General features: G+C 43.6%; 1 protein-coding gene across 1 annotated transcript in view; it reads right to left on the reverse strand.

Annotated features, from left to right (window-relative positions):
- PCM1 (pericentriolar material 1) overlaps positions 1–13,856 on the reverse strand; it is a 70,102-nt gene that overhangs the window by 55,569 nt on the left and 677 nt on the right. Inside the window, exons 2-5 of the mRNA XM_015409254.1 lie at positions 7,534–7,657; positions 6,086–6,331; positions 2,589–2,861; positions 1,891–2,061 (exon numbers count right to left, since the gene is read on the reverse strand). Coding sequence (XP_015264740.1) covers positions 1,891–2,061; positions 2,589–2,861; positions 6,086–6,331; positions 7,534–7,629 — 786 coding nt within the window. The 5' untranslated portion in view covers positions 7,630–7,657. The remainder of the gene's footprint in view (positions 1–1,890; positions 2,062–2,588; positions 2,862–6,085; positions 6,332–7,533; positions 7,658–13,856) is intronic.

A 13,856-nucleotide genomic window follows, 5' to 3' on the forward strand; every position in this document is an offset into this window, starting at 1 on the left:
CTTGCTTCATCTCCAAAGGGATGAGGGGAAGATGCTCATGACCTCCAAAGCTCATTACACCAAACCAACCACAGTACCATATAACAGACGTTCTATTCATCTGAATGCAGCCTAAATGTAACAATGACAATATCCTACTCAATACTGGTCCCTGTTTTAGATGCCTTTAATAGCCTTTACACAGTTATTTTGTCACTACATAATTTCTATTCAAAATGAAGCAATACCTACAACTAGGAACCGCTTCTGCCTGCCCATACCTTCCCACAAAATGCACACTATCATGTTTTCTCCCTCCCCCAGCCAATAGCTGCACACACTGACCGCTAAGCATATTATGACTGCAAGACAAACGTGTGAGTGCTACAAAGTAAGGGAGAAGAAAAACATTGTCAAGTTGACACATGGGTTTGTGATACAGCATTTCCAACCCCCTCAGAAGGCAAATGAATTAGGTGAGAAAAGGGAAAAAGGAAGTTGGAAAAGTTAGGCTTAAGGCACATAGTATGGGGGGTGGGGAGAACACTGGATGAGCAGGGAATGAGTGGGAAAGGCCATGGGCAGAATGAAAAGCTACAACTCAGTATCTTCCCTGACTCTTGGGTTCCAAATACATTGTGATTGCAGGTTAGTGTTAAGCAACACAAAAGTTCTTAACATCTAAAAAATAATTTCCTGTAATTCTACGGTTTTAAAAAGATATGGGACTGATGAGCAAGTGACTTAGATATGGGCCCAAGTTTAATGGACTTTTTGGAGTAATCTAACCTGTCTCTATTAAATATATTTTTCTTCTCCAAAACTTTTCTCTTAACCCCTCTCTAATGCTAATTTTTAGATTACTGTGACTTGCTAAACAGACAGAAGTTGAAGAAACCACCCAGGCAGAACTGCCCTACCAAGATTGTCAGAAAAAAACCCATGTTTTCTTAATCTTTGAAAAAATCCAAAATACAGGATATTTAATTCCATCCCAGCACCTTTAGTGGCCTGTTAAGACGTGTTAAATATCTTCACTCTTCAGTTACAATTATGGGTTTCACATCCATTCCTTTTCTATTAGGGTTCAAAACCTGAGATTACTTCAGAATGTTAAGCAAAGAGAAGTTCTTGCGATAGTGAAAATAAACTAGTATCAGAATGAATTGCCATGTGAAAGGGTTTATGAGGTGATCCGATTCCCTTTGGCAGGAGCAGCAAGGCCACAAATAAGCAATGAACACAATTACAAACGGCATGAAGCAAACTATGTTGAACACAACCTCATGAAACAGTGAGTAATGAAGAAGGGTTTACTATACAAACCAACAACGTTTAACGGGATCCTATAAAATAAAACACTTTGGACTTCAGTATTGTGCTGTTAATTGGGGGGAGGGCAGAGCTTCTTGGAATGAGAGAAGCCATTTTAAGTAATGAGACTCACCACTGCAGCCACATGTCCCCTTAATATTTAGTGTTCCTAAGTCAAGACATGGGTAAACTATAATATTAGTTCTATTCAGTTCTCAGAGTTTTGAGAATGTCTTTATATTAAAATTGAGTCACAAGAATAGTGATTTGCAGAGAGAGAAAAATCCTCCATTTCTAGCACCTTAATTACTAAAAATCAGCTTACCGTGGTATCTGAAACTTCAGACTGCACATCTACGTTTAGCGATGTGCTCTCAGCTACAGAGCCAGATCCCACAGCTGAATCTACAGTCCGACCATCCTCCTCCTCATTCTCTCTAGCCTAGAACATTGCAGTGGCATAAACAAAAAACTATATAAATGGGGTCGTAAAGTGAACTTGAAGGGAAAATGCTACATTTTAAACTCAACCCCCATGCTATTGACCAACATCAAAAATTTCTCTCATATAGGTCAAAGAGATATTCTCCAACTTACAAGCATCTTCTGCAAAAATTTCAGGTAAGACTTCTCCTGCTCCTTCAAATGATCTATGAGATGTGCTAAGCGTTCAACATTAGCAGATCTCTCGTTTTTCTCAACAAGGTCATCACGCATCAAACTGGCTTTTGCAATATAGTCACGAATTTGAACTAATCTGCTTACAATCTGAAAAGACACAGGGGACAGTAGTGAGTTAATCTATTGTGATGCATAAACACTAAAGTACGGAATAAGAAGTTTCAATAAAACAGATGGAACAGGAAAAAAAAAGTCAGCCTTAAAATGACCACATACATACACAAAAAATTATACCAGCCACAGAAAGAGCTGTAAAAAACTGTATGCCACTGCAAATTTAAAATCAGAATTAGCAAACAGTTACTCATGTACATAGCAACACTGTATAAATAAGGACAACAATAAACATGGACTTGTTTGACTAGTCTCTGACTACATGTGAAAAGCTTTTAAAGTGTTACAGTGCCAAAATCCAATCACACAACTGCCATACCTATTAGCTATGTCCTGCCTGGTTGACTGTGATCCTACATATTTTGTTATCAAGACACCTAAAAGATGCTGTCTATCAATAAAACAATCCTTTCTAGAAGATCTCAGAGATACCCAACAACTAATTATGCTTAAGATCTCTCTCAAAATGAAATACATGAAAAATTTATCACAAGCACCACCTGGCTACTGTCCACAGCAGGTTCGCCTCTTCCACCTTCTTCAATCGAAACTGGAAAATTTTGCAGCAAATCCTTACTCAAGGCAGCTGTAAGTAAGTCTTTGTATTGTGATGATCCACCAGTTTCTTGTGTTTGAGAGCTTGCTGTTGCATCTTTGCCTTTGTTAGTATTAATCTGTAGTGACAGGAAGTTGAATGGCTTTCTGTTTTCATTAAGCTGCCGTTTGTTGTTAGCAGCTGTTGCTCTCCCTTGGGAATCACTTCCGATACTTCTCTACACAAAAGCAAAGTATCACAAGATCACTTACACAGGCCTTTCAGACATGGCTCCAGCTTTACTCTATGATGGCACAGTTCGACAACTGTACGAAAAGGCAAGCGTCCATCTATCCTTCAAAATGGAGACACAATCCAAGGGGTGATATTAAAAAATATCACAGTAAGGTAAACTAGAGCGCAGGGGGATAGCTGCCCATCCCATCTCATATTCAGGTACCTGGACTCTGCTCCCTCTACTCACTGCTCTGCCAACACCTCTATCACTCATCTTTCACAGTCAGAGGAGTATGGGCAGAAAGCATGACCCAAGTACAGTGAGAGCTGCACCCACAGAGAAGCACTGAGGCAGCCTAGTCTCACTACTCATTCCAGTCTGGTGACCACAGGAGCTCCCTCCTGCATACTGCACAGCTGTTCATTTCTTCTGCCTACAGAAGGGGGAAAGGTGGTTCTGCTTGGCGCTCTCTGTACTTCCAGATTAAGGCTACAAAACAAGGAGATTATGCCTTTTAGCCTAAGGTGAAATTGTGCCACAAGTCAGGCAGTGCTGCCACTCTGAGGCCAGCTACCTGAGCACCTAATTGTGTGTTCCACAGACATCCTTCCCCCAACCTCCATCTTGTCACAGAAGAAGGAAAAGGACAATGCCAGAGCAAACATCAGGGTACAGGCACCAGCTGATTGTTGCAACCCCTTCCCTGCCTTTCTACTCAAGGGACTTAGATGGAGAGATGGTACTGAACACCAGAACATCCTGCCATCCTTTATCACTTACGTGCCTGGGAGAGAGGCAGGTACATAAACATTTTAAATAAAGAAGCACATAAAGACACTGAAGCAGATGTTAGCCTCTGCATCCTCCCACTCCATCTGTCAACCAGAGACACAGGGGGAAAATACACAGCAGTCAGGAACTGTGTGCAACACTACATCTTCCTTCCAGACACAGAGCTGTAGTTTAAGGCTGAAAGGAGGCATAAACTCAAGCATCTGGTTTCCAGAATAAGGGTAAGCAAACCACTGCACATGTGCCAACAGCAGCACAGAAGACCATTTTGCTTGGCACACAGGGCCAGATCCTCGCCCAAAGAACCAAGACACGGGCAGTACTGTTGGGGCCAGTGCTGTGAAAGATGGCAACAGATATGACTTGTGCCCATCACTGCCTTCCAGACCTGCACAGCCATTGGCCAACTGCAAAGCAAAATTTCTTGAGATTCTAGCAGTGACACTGGGGTCTGGTTTGTTCCAAGCATATCTGGCCAAGAACAACCTTCAGCCTCCCCCCTTTTATCTGCCAGCACACCAACATCTCACAGGTAGGCACAGGCAAAAACAGTTGCTTATCTGCTCCAGACTACAGTCTGCATTCTCAAGGGGAGGCTCCAAATTTCAAAAAAGAAGAAAGAATTAATTCCCTCACATCTTACTTACAAGAATTACATCTAACAACAGGAGCACTGTGTTACTAATGCATCCTGAGCAACAATGAAAGCATTTGTGCTTTGTCTTAGGGAAATATGACTTAATGAGAAACTAAATTCCCTTTTAAATTGTCTATTTTTCACTTCTTTCTCCTTATTTTAGACTCAAGCAATATCAACAAATCTTCAGCCAAGCTTTCGTCTCTCTCTCGAGTAAGGATTATGAGCCAGTGTTCCCCTTTCCATCTATTTTACTGCATTCCCTAAACTCTCTTCTCTAAAACAAAATCGTTCTACAGCCCTCACTCCCCCTTCTTTCTTGCCATCTCCCCAGATTCCCTCACCATGTTTTAATTCAGAAATAAAATAAAAACCTGAACACACAACAATGCATAGGTCACTCATTTGCTCATTTTATCTTGGGGAATGGAACGGGATCTAAATAGCAAGCTCTCTTTGTAAAGAAGAATGTACATCATAAATGGGCTGTGAACTGTTTTTGACTGTAACAACATTTTGTGTGAAGCAATATCAATCATGTGTATGAGAGCAAAATAAATACAATCTTATGATTAAAATGTTTGTCCCACTGCCCTGTAAATTCCCTCTCGTACATGAAAATATATGAACCTGCATTATACTGAATCAAACCATCCATCCATCAAGGTCAGTATTGTCTACTCAGATGGCAGCAGCTCTCCAGGGCATTACACAGAGGTCTTTCACATCATCTACTGCCCGATCCTCTTTAGCTGGAGATGCCGGGGCATAAACTGGGACTTCCTGTCTGCAAAGCAGAGGCTCTTCCGCTGAGCCACAGCCCCTTCACCCTCCCTTTTCTCTAGAGAAGCTAAAGCAAATTAGTCCTGCTTGGCAAGCGATCACTAGCAGGGAGGGGAGCAACAGAGAGATATGGGGCAAGGGGGGGGGGACAATGCCCTGAACAAGCAGCACCCTAGATGTTATTGGGGACAGGAAAGGGAACCTTTCAGCACATTGTTCAGAATAAACAAGGGTGGCATACAGAGCTATTCCTGTCACAGAAATGCTGCTGCTTCTCACTTTACTCCTCCTCTGTTCATCCACAACAATCTGTGAAAGGAAAGTCAGAACTACAGATTGAAAGAATTACTCAGCGGCAGCTCCATGTATCCCCTTTTCTTTTCCCAATTACTTAGCATGTACTCAAATAGCACACCCACTTGACTACAGCTCCTTCCCCCCCATTTCCCTTCCAGAAAGTATCTGATGAAGTGAAGAGGAAGCTGTGTGCAGATGAATGCATAAGCAAGCAGGCGCATCTTGTCCACCACCCCTCCTACTCCATTCACATCCACGGCATGTCCTCTACTTCCCTCCCTTCTATGATGCCTACTTTAAGCAACTGAAGGGGAACTCAGAGACTAAGCATCAGCACTAAGAAAGCCAGATTTGTCTGGCCAAGAGCAGACTCCAATGCAAATTTAACTTTATAGATATTTTAAGTTAAACCGGGAGAAATGACCATCTGGGTGCATTGTTATTCTGGGGTTACAGTTCTTACAAAAATTTACAAATCATATATAGTATCTAACCCACATATCTCTAACATGTTGTGATACAGTTCATAACCATTAACGCACCTGGTAAAACTTACACGTGCTTATGTAGCTATAGCATGTACTCTCCACTTTAGAATGTACCTTATAATTTGCCAAAGTCATTGGGCACACCCACAATTATTATTCAATAAATATATTAATTGGCTTTTACATGTACGCTACTGCACCCAATTTGGTAGACACAAAACACAAACCTGATCCAAATCACTGAAGTTTATTCTTTGCTTAAGCTTTTCCAGTTCTGCCTGCTCAGGGACAGACATCTGAGTCATGTATCTAGTATGAGGAAAGCTATGAGGGGTCTTTGATTTCCTCCGTCCAATTTCTGGTGTGGATTCCGGAGAGATGTCATTAGTAAGTCTTGTTTCACTTTCACCAACGATTTTTTTCCTGTTTTTCTCTGAAGATCGGTTTGGCCTCTTTGGCTGACCACCCCAACTCTTTGATAACAAAAGAGAAAGAAAAACATATGACACTGGAAAACAAAGATTCACTTCATGCTAATAACTTGGGGGGAGGATTAACTTAAATTGCGTTTGACTTCAAAACATGCATTCCGCAAGTTACAGTATACATAATAGAACGTTTCAGGAAGTATTTTCAACAATCTATATACTATTAGCCGCATGTGTCTGCTATTTGCTGATATATAAATCTGTGGATTGAGACCACATGGAGGCTAAGGAGATTTTTCGGCAAACTTGGGTCGCCCCTAGGTTTGCAGAAAAATCTTAAATCTTTTTTTTTTTAATACACAGGGGAATTTAAATTGCCCCCAAAGTAAAACAGCTCTTTCTGTGCAAGCGCAGAAAATGCTCTTTACTGCTTACCTTCTGTGGCGGCAGCAAGGCATCCCAGAGCCCAGTGGAGGCGGCAAAGCAGGCCAGGGGCCACCCTAGGCCCAGAGGTGGCTGCAGAGGAGCCCGGGAGCCATGAGAAAATGGGAGATAAGATTCCCCCTGTGAGTTCCTGGGTCTTCTCTATAGATGTCTCAATGGTGTCATGGGGAGGCAGAGAGGGTGAAGCCAGGAGCTGCACCAGGCTCCCTGGCTTCAGCTGTGAGGGGGGGGGGGCAGTTCCAGGAGTTGCAGCTGGGCCACAGGCAGAAGCCTGCATTGGGATCATGGAGGCCCAGTGGCAAAAGCTTTCAGAGCAGAGGGGCTTCAGGAGCTGTAGGCCCGGTAGCAGAGGCCTGAAGCCATTCTGTGTTCTCCAGCATTGATGTCAGGGTGTTGTTGGAAGGTGGGAGCCCAGAGAGACTCAGTTGCAACAAATGGGGGGGGGGGAGAACCATGACACTCATGGAGGATCCCCTTCCCCTCTTAGCTGGCAGTGACTGAGTGGGGAATAAAGAGGGGGAAGGGATCCACCCTGCGATTATCAAAACTCCTCACTTAAATCTCAAAAGCACAAGGGGGCAGGTGAGGTTGCTGGAGCCATTGTGGGAGGCCAGGAGAGTTGGTGCTGTCGTTGGTGTGTGTTGGGGGGGAATTGCCAAGTGGACGGGCAGGTGGCCAAGAAGGTTGGTGGTGCTGTTCCTGGAAGATGGAAGCTGCCAGCAAGCAGCCAGACATCTTGCTGATGTCTAGAAGAAATTAGTATCACGATCCACAACTGATCAGATAAAAAACTATGGCTGTACCGTATTGTTCAATCGATCGTCAAGGCTCTCATTGCCCCAGTTGGGTAAGTCATGATCCTCCATTCCTTCTTCAAAAGGACTGCCTCCTGCTGCCATGTTATACAACCAACCACCAAGATTATACCTGTAACAAAAAATAGAAATTGTGTTTAAAGTTAGGTTCTACCCACTGAACGCATTAACAAGAAGATTCCCCATGAATACAAGCCTATTTAAAGAAATATTAAATGTTCAGATTTCATTTTTATGATCACTTTTAAAAAAGCAAAACAACTTAATGAGCATCAAGGCAGAACTCAAGAACATCAACAATGTACAAAGAACATAAGAGAAGCCAACGTTGACGCCCACTCGCCCATCCTCGACAGATCCCTTTGGAGTGCCTCACAATCCTCACTGGTTTTCACCACCCTGAACAACTTCGTATCATCCACAAATTTAGCCACTTCACTGCTTACTCCCAACTCCAAATCATTAATGAATAAGTTAAAAAGCATTGGACTCAGTACTGATCCCTGCGGTACCCCACTATTTATCACCCTTCACTGAGAAAATTTCTGATTTATACTCACTCTCTGTTTCCTATTAATTAGCCAGTTTTTGATCCACAAAAGAACTTATCCTTTTATCCCGTGATTTTTGAGCTTACTTAGGAGCCTTTGATGAGGAATTTTATCAAAAGCTTTCTGGAAGTCAAGGTAAACAACATCTATTGGGTCCCCCTTGTCCACATGTTTGTTCACCCCCTCAAAGAACACTAACAGGTTAGTGAGACAAGATCTTCCCTTACAGAACTCATGCTGAGTCTGCCTCAATAGCTTTTGTTCATCAATGTGCTTACTAATTCTTTCCTTAATAACAATTTCCACCAATTTACCCGGTATCGACATCAGACTGACTGGCCTGTAATTTCCCAGATCTCCGCTGGAACCCTTTTTAAAGATGGGAGTGACATTAGCTACCTCCCAGTCCTCAGGAATGGAGGCAGGTTTTAATGAAAGATTACATATTTTTGTCAGGAGATCCACAAGTTCACATCTGAGTTCTTTCAGAACTTTCGGATGTATGCCATCCGGGCCTGGTGATTTATCAGTTTTTAAGTTGTCTAACAGTCATAGGACCTCCTCTCTCATCACCTCAATCAGACTCAGGTCTTTCAACACCCCTTCCGAAGTCAGCGGTTCTGGAGTGGGCAAGCACTTCTTATCTTCCACAGTGAAGACAGAGGCAAAACATGCATTCAGCTTCTCAGCCATTTCCCTATCATCCTTCACTACTCCTTTTACCCCTTGGTAATCCAAGGGCCCCACTGCCTCCCTGGCTGGTTCCCTGCTTCTAATGTATTTGAAGAAAGTTTTATTGTTGGTCTTTACGTTTTTCGCTATATGCTCCTCATATTCCCTTTTTGCCTGCCTGATCACAGACTTGCATTTTATTTGCCACAGCCTATGTTCCCTTTTATCAGCCTCGCTGAGACTAGCTTTCTACCGCTTAAAGGAATCCTTTTTACCTTTTACAGCTTCCATTTACTATGCTATGTCAGTCCATCAACCCCCCCAATATTTTGATAATTGATTTTTTAATCCCAAATAAGGAATGCTAATTTAAATGAGGAAACTCTTGCAATTCTGTGGAACCCAGGAAATAAGCCCCAAACAATCGAGTGCATCTCGCTTCAAACAAAAAAGGCACGGGATAATACTGTTTATCATGTTACATCCGAGTAGAATGGCTTCACTGTTTCCAAATCAAAACCCTAAAAGGTAAGATTTTCTTATCAGACAGCTGCTGACCATGGGAGCCACTTGCTTGGCAGCAGCACAAGCAGGCAGCACCCATGGCCCTCATGTGAGATCAAGCAGCATGTTTTTGTACTGTTTTCTGTTATATAAAATAATTTTTTAAAAAAAAGTGAGATCAAGCAGCAGAACAGCAAGGAGTGCTTCTCAGCAGCAGAGCAAATGGAGGAGCAGGGATGGGCACAAACCAGGAAAATCGAGGTTTGTTTCGGTTTGTGGTACTGCATGAACCACAAACCTTCACAGACCTCCCCATTTACTGAATCAGTTCATTTCGTGAGGTTCGTAATGTGGTAGAACAACCCCCCTGCAGCTAGAGACAGTGCAGAAGGAGAACTGAACAAACATCCCGGGGTCAGCTTCTCCTCCCGCAGACCTGTAAAACATGCCGCAGGAAGAGAAGCCATGGCAGCCAAGATCTGCCTGTGGCCAGGAGAGCCCTTCCTGCTATGCAGACCCTGGAGTCACCTTTCTCCCAACCGTGGCCAAGAGAAAGCGGGGAGGGGATCTGCCGGGAAGGGCCTCCCTTTCTCCTGGCTGCAGTGAGCCTCAGCCAGGAGAAAGTGCAAAGGACATCTCCTGGGATGATCTTCCTTCCACCTTTCTCTCCGCATGCAGTGGGGAGGGCTCTCCTGGCTGCAGGCAGATCCTGGCTGCCATGGCTTCTCCATTTCAGCAATCTCTTGGAAGCGGGGGGGGGGGGGCAAGAAGGATCGCTGAAATGGCTTGCATCCATTTCAGCCTAACAGCTGTTGGGCGCACCAGCCCCGCTGTTAGACTGAAATGGATGCAAGGCATTTTGGTGGTCTCTCCCCCCCCCCATTTCCCACAAGCTGCACGAACCTAAAAAAAAAAAAGACACCATGGAGCGTCATGCGAGGGTTGATGGGGATGGGCACAAGCCTTGATTTGTGAAATACGATCCAGCAATTTTTATGAATTTAGGTTCATGCCCATCCCTAGTTAGTACCCAAAGCCCACTAAGACTCTGCATGCTCTCAGAGAGCAGGCAGTGGCAAAGCAGGGGCAGTTTGGTATTCCAGTTAACCAGGTGCCTAATAAGACAGCTTCTGCTTTTTATAAGCAGTTCTATAAGCTTGCTCAAAGGTAAAATTACCCTACTGATACTGCCATCTTCTCTCAAGATTTAATAAACCTAAATCTTTATTGAACTCATCTGTGTGTCAGCTAATGCTGCCATGGTGTGGAATGTGTGGGTTGCTCTCCATGTCTCTCTCCTCCCATCCCCCCCTTCCTTCAGTCTGCGTGCTGTTATCTATCTAGTGTCCTTGAAGGCTTTACTCTGCTAGCTCCGAGCTAATAACCGTTGCTTTTTGCCCACATTTTCAGGTGCTTGCCCATTGGCTTTATTGCATCAGGGGGTCATATATGAAGGGGGTATATCTGTAAGCTCAGCTCATTTGCCTGCCATTCCTGACACAAGAGTTCATGATGTCCTAAGTATTAGTCCTCAATAAACTGAAACTTCTGAATGAACGTTGTTGAGTGTTTTGACTGGGAACCCTGACACTGTGCATACTTTGAGCTAGAAGATCTCTCTGCTTGCTTTTCCAGGTAGTCTTTTTATGCTCATCTTCCCTGAAGCTATTTTCAGAAGAATCCTCTTATAAAAGCTTTGCTGTCCTGCAATGGACTCTTAACTTCCATGAATACCAGCACATGGCTTATAAGTTGATACTAACTTCTGACACAAATCTGTTGTACTTCAAACAATGTCAAGCAAAAATTAAACAAAATGGAAAGGCAAAGAGTGGCTTACTTTACTTTCTGTATTACAAAACTCCTCAATACTGTAAAATACCATCTTTTTCTCTTTCAGTCCACTTATGTAGAGAAAACAAACCTGATTTCATTTTCAGAGACCTGATCCTGAAATACTCAAGACCATAATAAAACTGAGGTTGCATACACATAGTTTTCCTCAATTTCAGCATTCTGGAAAATTTAACAGACTACAGGCTATTCTATTTAGGAAGTATTTGGCTTTAAACTATGTACGAAATGTTCAAAGCAGTGTCTATACCACTGATAAAAGTCATACCAGTTATACAGACTTTCCTATATGTCCACCACTAGCTAACATCAAAAGTAAGAAAATAGATCCAGCACAATTCAATACTGCTGTCAACAAATTAGACAGCCATGAAAATCAAACTGTGCAACATAAAGTTATAGTAAATGTCACAGCCTAAATAATCATCTTCTGCATATAATATACAAAGGAGCAAAGACAGTACCACGGCAGGGGAAGAATTTTGATCCATACCTGTTCTTTCCTAACTAAAGTTAAGCCAACCAAACTTAGTAGAGTGTTACTTCCAAATTAGCATTCACATACTTAAATTGTTGTGCCCCAAATGCCAGTCTATCATAAATTAGCCCAGCCCATCCACACTATAAAAAGTTTCTTCAAGACCAGCATGTCTCAGCTATGCTATACTAAAACGTGGAGGAACAGTTCCCTGTGCCTAACTACCTACCCAGCCAGTGGCACAGATCCCAGGTTCTTCAAGTGCCATTTACAATGGGGCAAAACTATGTTTTCAACCATCAGTTAGTTCTCTTTTCTAAACATCTGGCACTTAACTTTACATCAATTCTTTTCACAATCAGCTTAAACATTTCTCAAAGCAAGCATCATGTAAGAAAATGAGATCCCTTTCAAAGTTAATAAACCCACTTAAAATAATGAAGCAGGCGCTACATCCTGCCATCTTTTTATTGTTACAAGCTGGGTATTTTCCACAGTAGAACTACAGATCAAAATAACAAAATCAGTTGTGTGATGGAATTACCATTTACATAGAGTAGTGAATTCTACACTGTAAACACTTCAGAACAAAAAAGAAAAAAAGAAGTCTGCAGCCAAGTTCCAATTCACCAGTGTGCTTATCCTCTGTGAAAAGCAGCTAAGATTGCAAAAAGGATCCAATTATAAGGTTGTGTGCAACTGTCTGGCTGTGACTGGGATGATTTTCTATCATGTTTAATTGAAGGACATCTCCTGCACAGAACCTTCCTATAGAAGGAAACAACAGTGGACTGGCAAGAACAAGTCAATCTGAGCCAGCACTACAGGTGCCATTCAGCTCAGATCGGGCCAGCAGTGCCATCTCTCCCACGGCTTGTGGTGGCAGTAACGGGTGACACCAAACATTGTTGCTGCCAAACAGCCAGAGCCAAGCAACTACTGTCCACAGCACCAGTGAAACACCTGTGGAGATAAGCCATAATCTGGAAACAAATTTCTTATGTGAGCGAGCCAAGTTTCTTTAAAAATATAGCCTGGCATTCGGGGCACAACAACACGATTCTACGCCTGCTGCTTATTTGGAAGTGACTCCTCCTCCACTGAGTTCAGTTGTGCTTCTCTCCTATTTGGTAATCCAAGGGTTGCGACCAATGCTCCCTCTAAGATGTGGAGTCTTGTGAGCAAAAAAAATATTTTGTGAGCTACTGACATTAAAGCAAGCAATTTGGCTGCATAAATTAGTTTGCTCTGGAGCCATCCTTCCTGAGCTAAGTCAAAAATGTGTGAGCCAGAGGCTAAAGAGCTAGCTCACACTAACTCAGCTTAGAGGGAACATTAAAGGTAAAGGTTCCCTTGCACGAAAGCCAGTCGAATCCGACTTTAGGATTGCGGTGCTCATCTCCGTTTCAAAGCCGAAGAGCCAGCACTGTCCGAAGACTTTTCCGTGGTCATGTGGCCGGCATGACTAAACACCAAGGCGCACGGAACGCTGTTACCTTCCCACCGAAGTGGTACCTATTTATCTACTTACAATTTCTTGCTTTCGAACTGCTAGGTTGGCAGGAGCTGGAACTAGAGATGGGAGCTCACTCCGTCATGCGACACACTCACACTCGGGTCTTGAACTGCTGAACTACTGACCTTCCACAGCCTGTAGTTCAGCGTCTTAACCACTTGAACCACCGCAGCTCCCTCTGAGGGAACATTGGTTGTGACCAAAAGCTCTGCTTTCTTCCAGGCCACCAGGATCCCTCCAGCCCCTTTCCCAATAAAGTCAAATGATTAGTCCACCCAACACAAGAAGAGAAAGGAGATACTTTGACGTGTGGCAGGTAGTTCAAGCGGTATCTTCTCCCACAAAGTGTGGGACGGGTTACCGAACCCGGACTTCATAAATCCCTTCTTTTACAGACTACAGGATAAGCGCACTGTAGGGCGAGCGCATTACAAAAATGGACTCCTATCAGATATCCATTCCCCCATGGCGTGAGAGAGAATGGCCTCTGCAATGGGTCCCACCACAGCGTTTAGGCCGGCGAATCCCCTTCCCACCATTCAACAGCATACACTCAAAAACTTAACACGCGGCCCACCTGCTGCGTCTGAGCTAGTCGGATCCTCTATAGGTCGGGACGGGAGGGCGGCTAAAGCTCCCCTTCGTCGGAGTCCGCCTGCCTTCACAACACGCCCCGCCCGCCCCCCCCCACTCGGAGGAAGGTCGGTTGGCGGGGGTGGAGTCCCGAGATGAGGAG

This window comes from Gekko japonicus, unplaced genomic scaffold (assembly GCF_001447785.1).
Source record: "Gekko japonicus isolate JY-2015 unplaced genomic scaffold, Gekko_japonicus_V1.1 scaffold308, whole genome shotgun sequence".
In the NCBI taxonomy this organism is placed as follows: Eukaryota; Metazoa; Chordata; class Lepidosauria; order Squamata; family Gekkonidae; genus Gekko; species Gekko japonicus.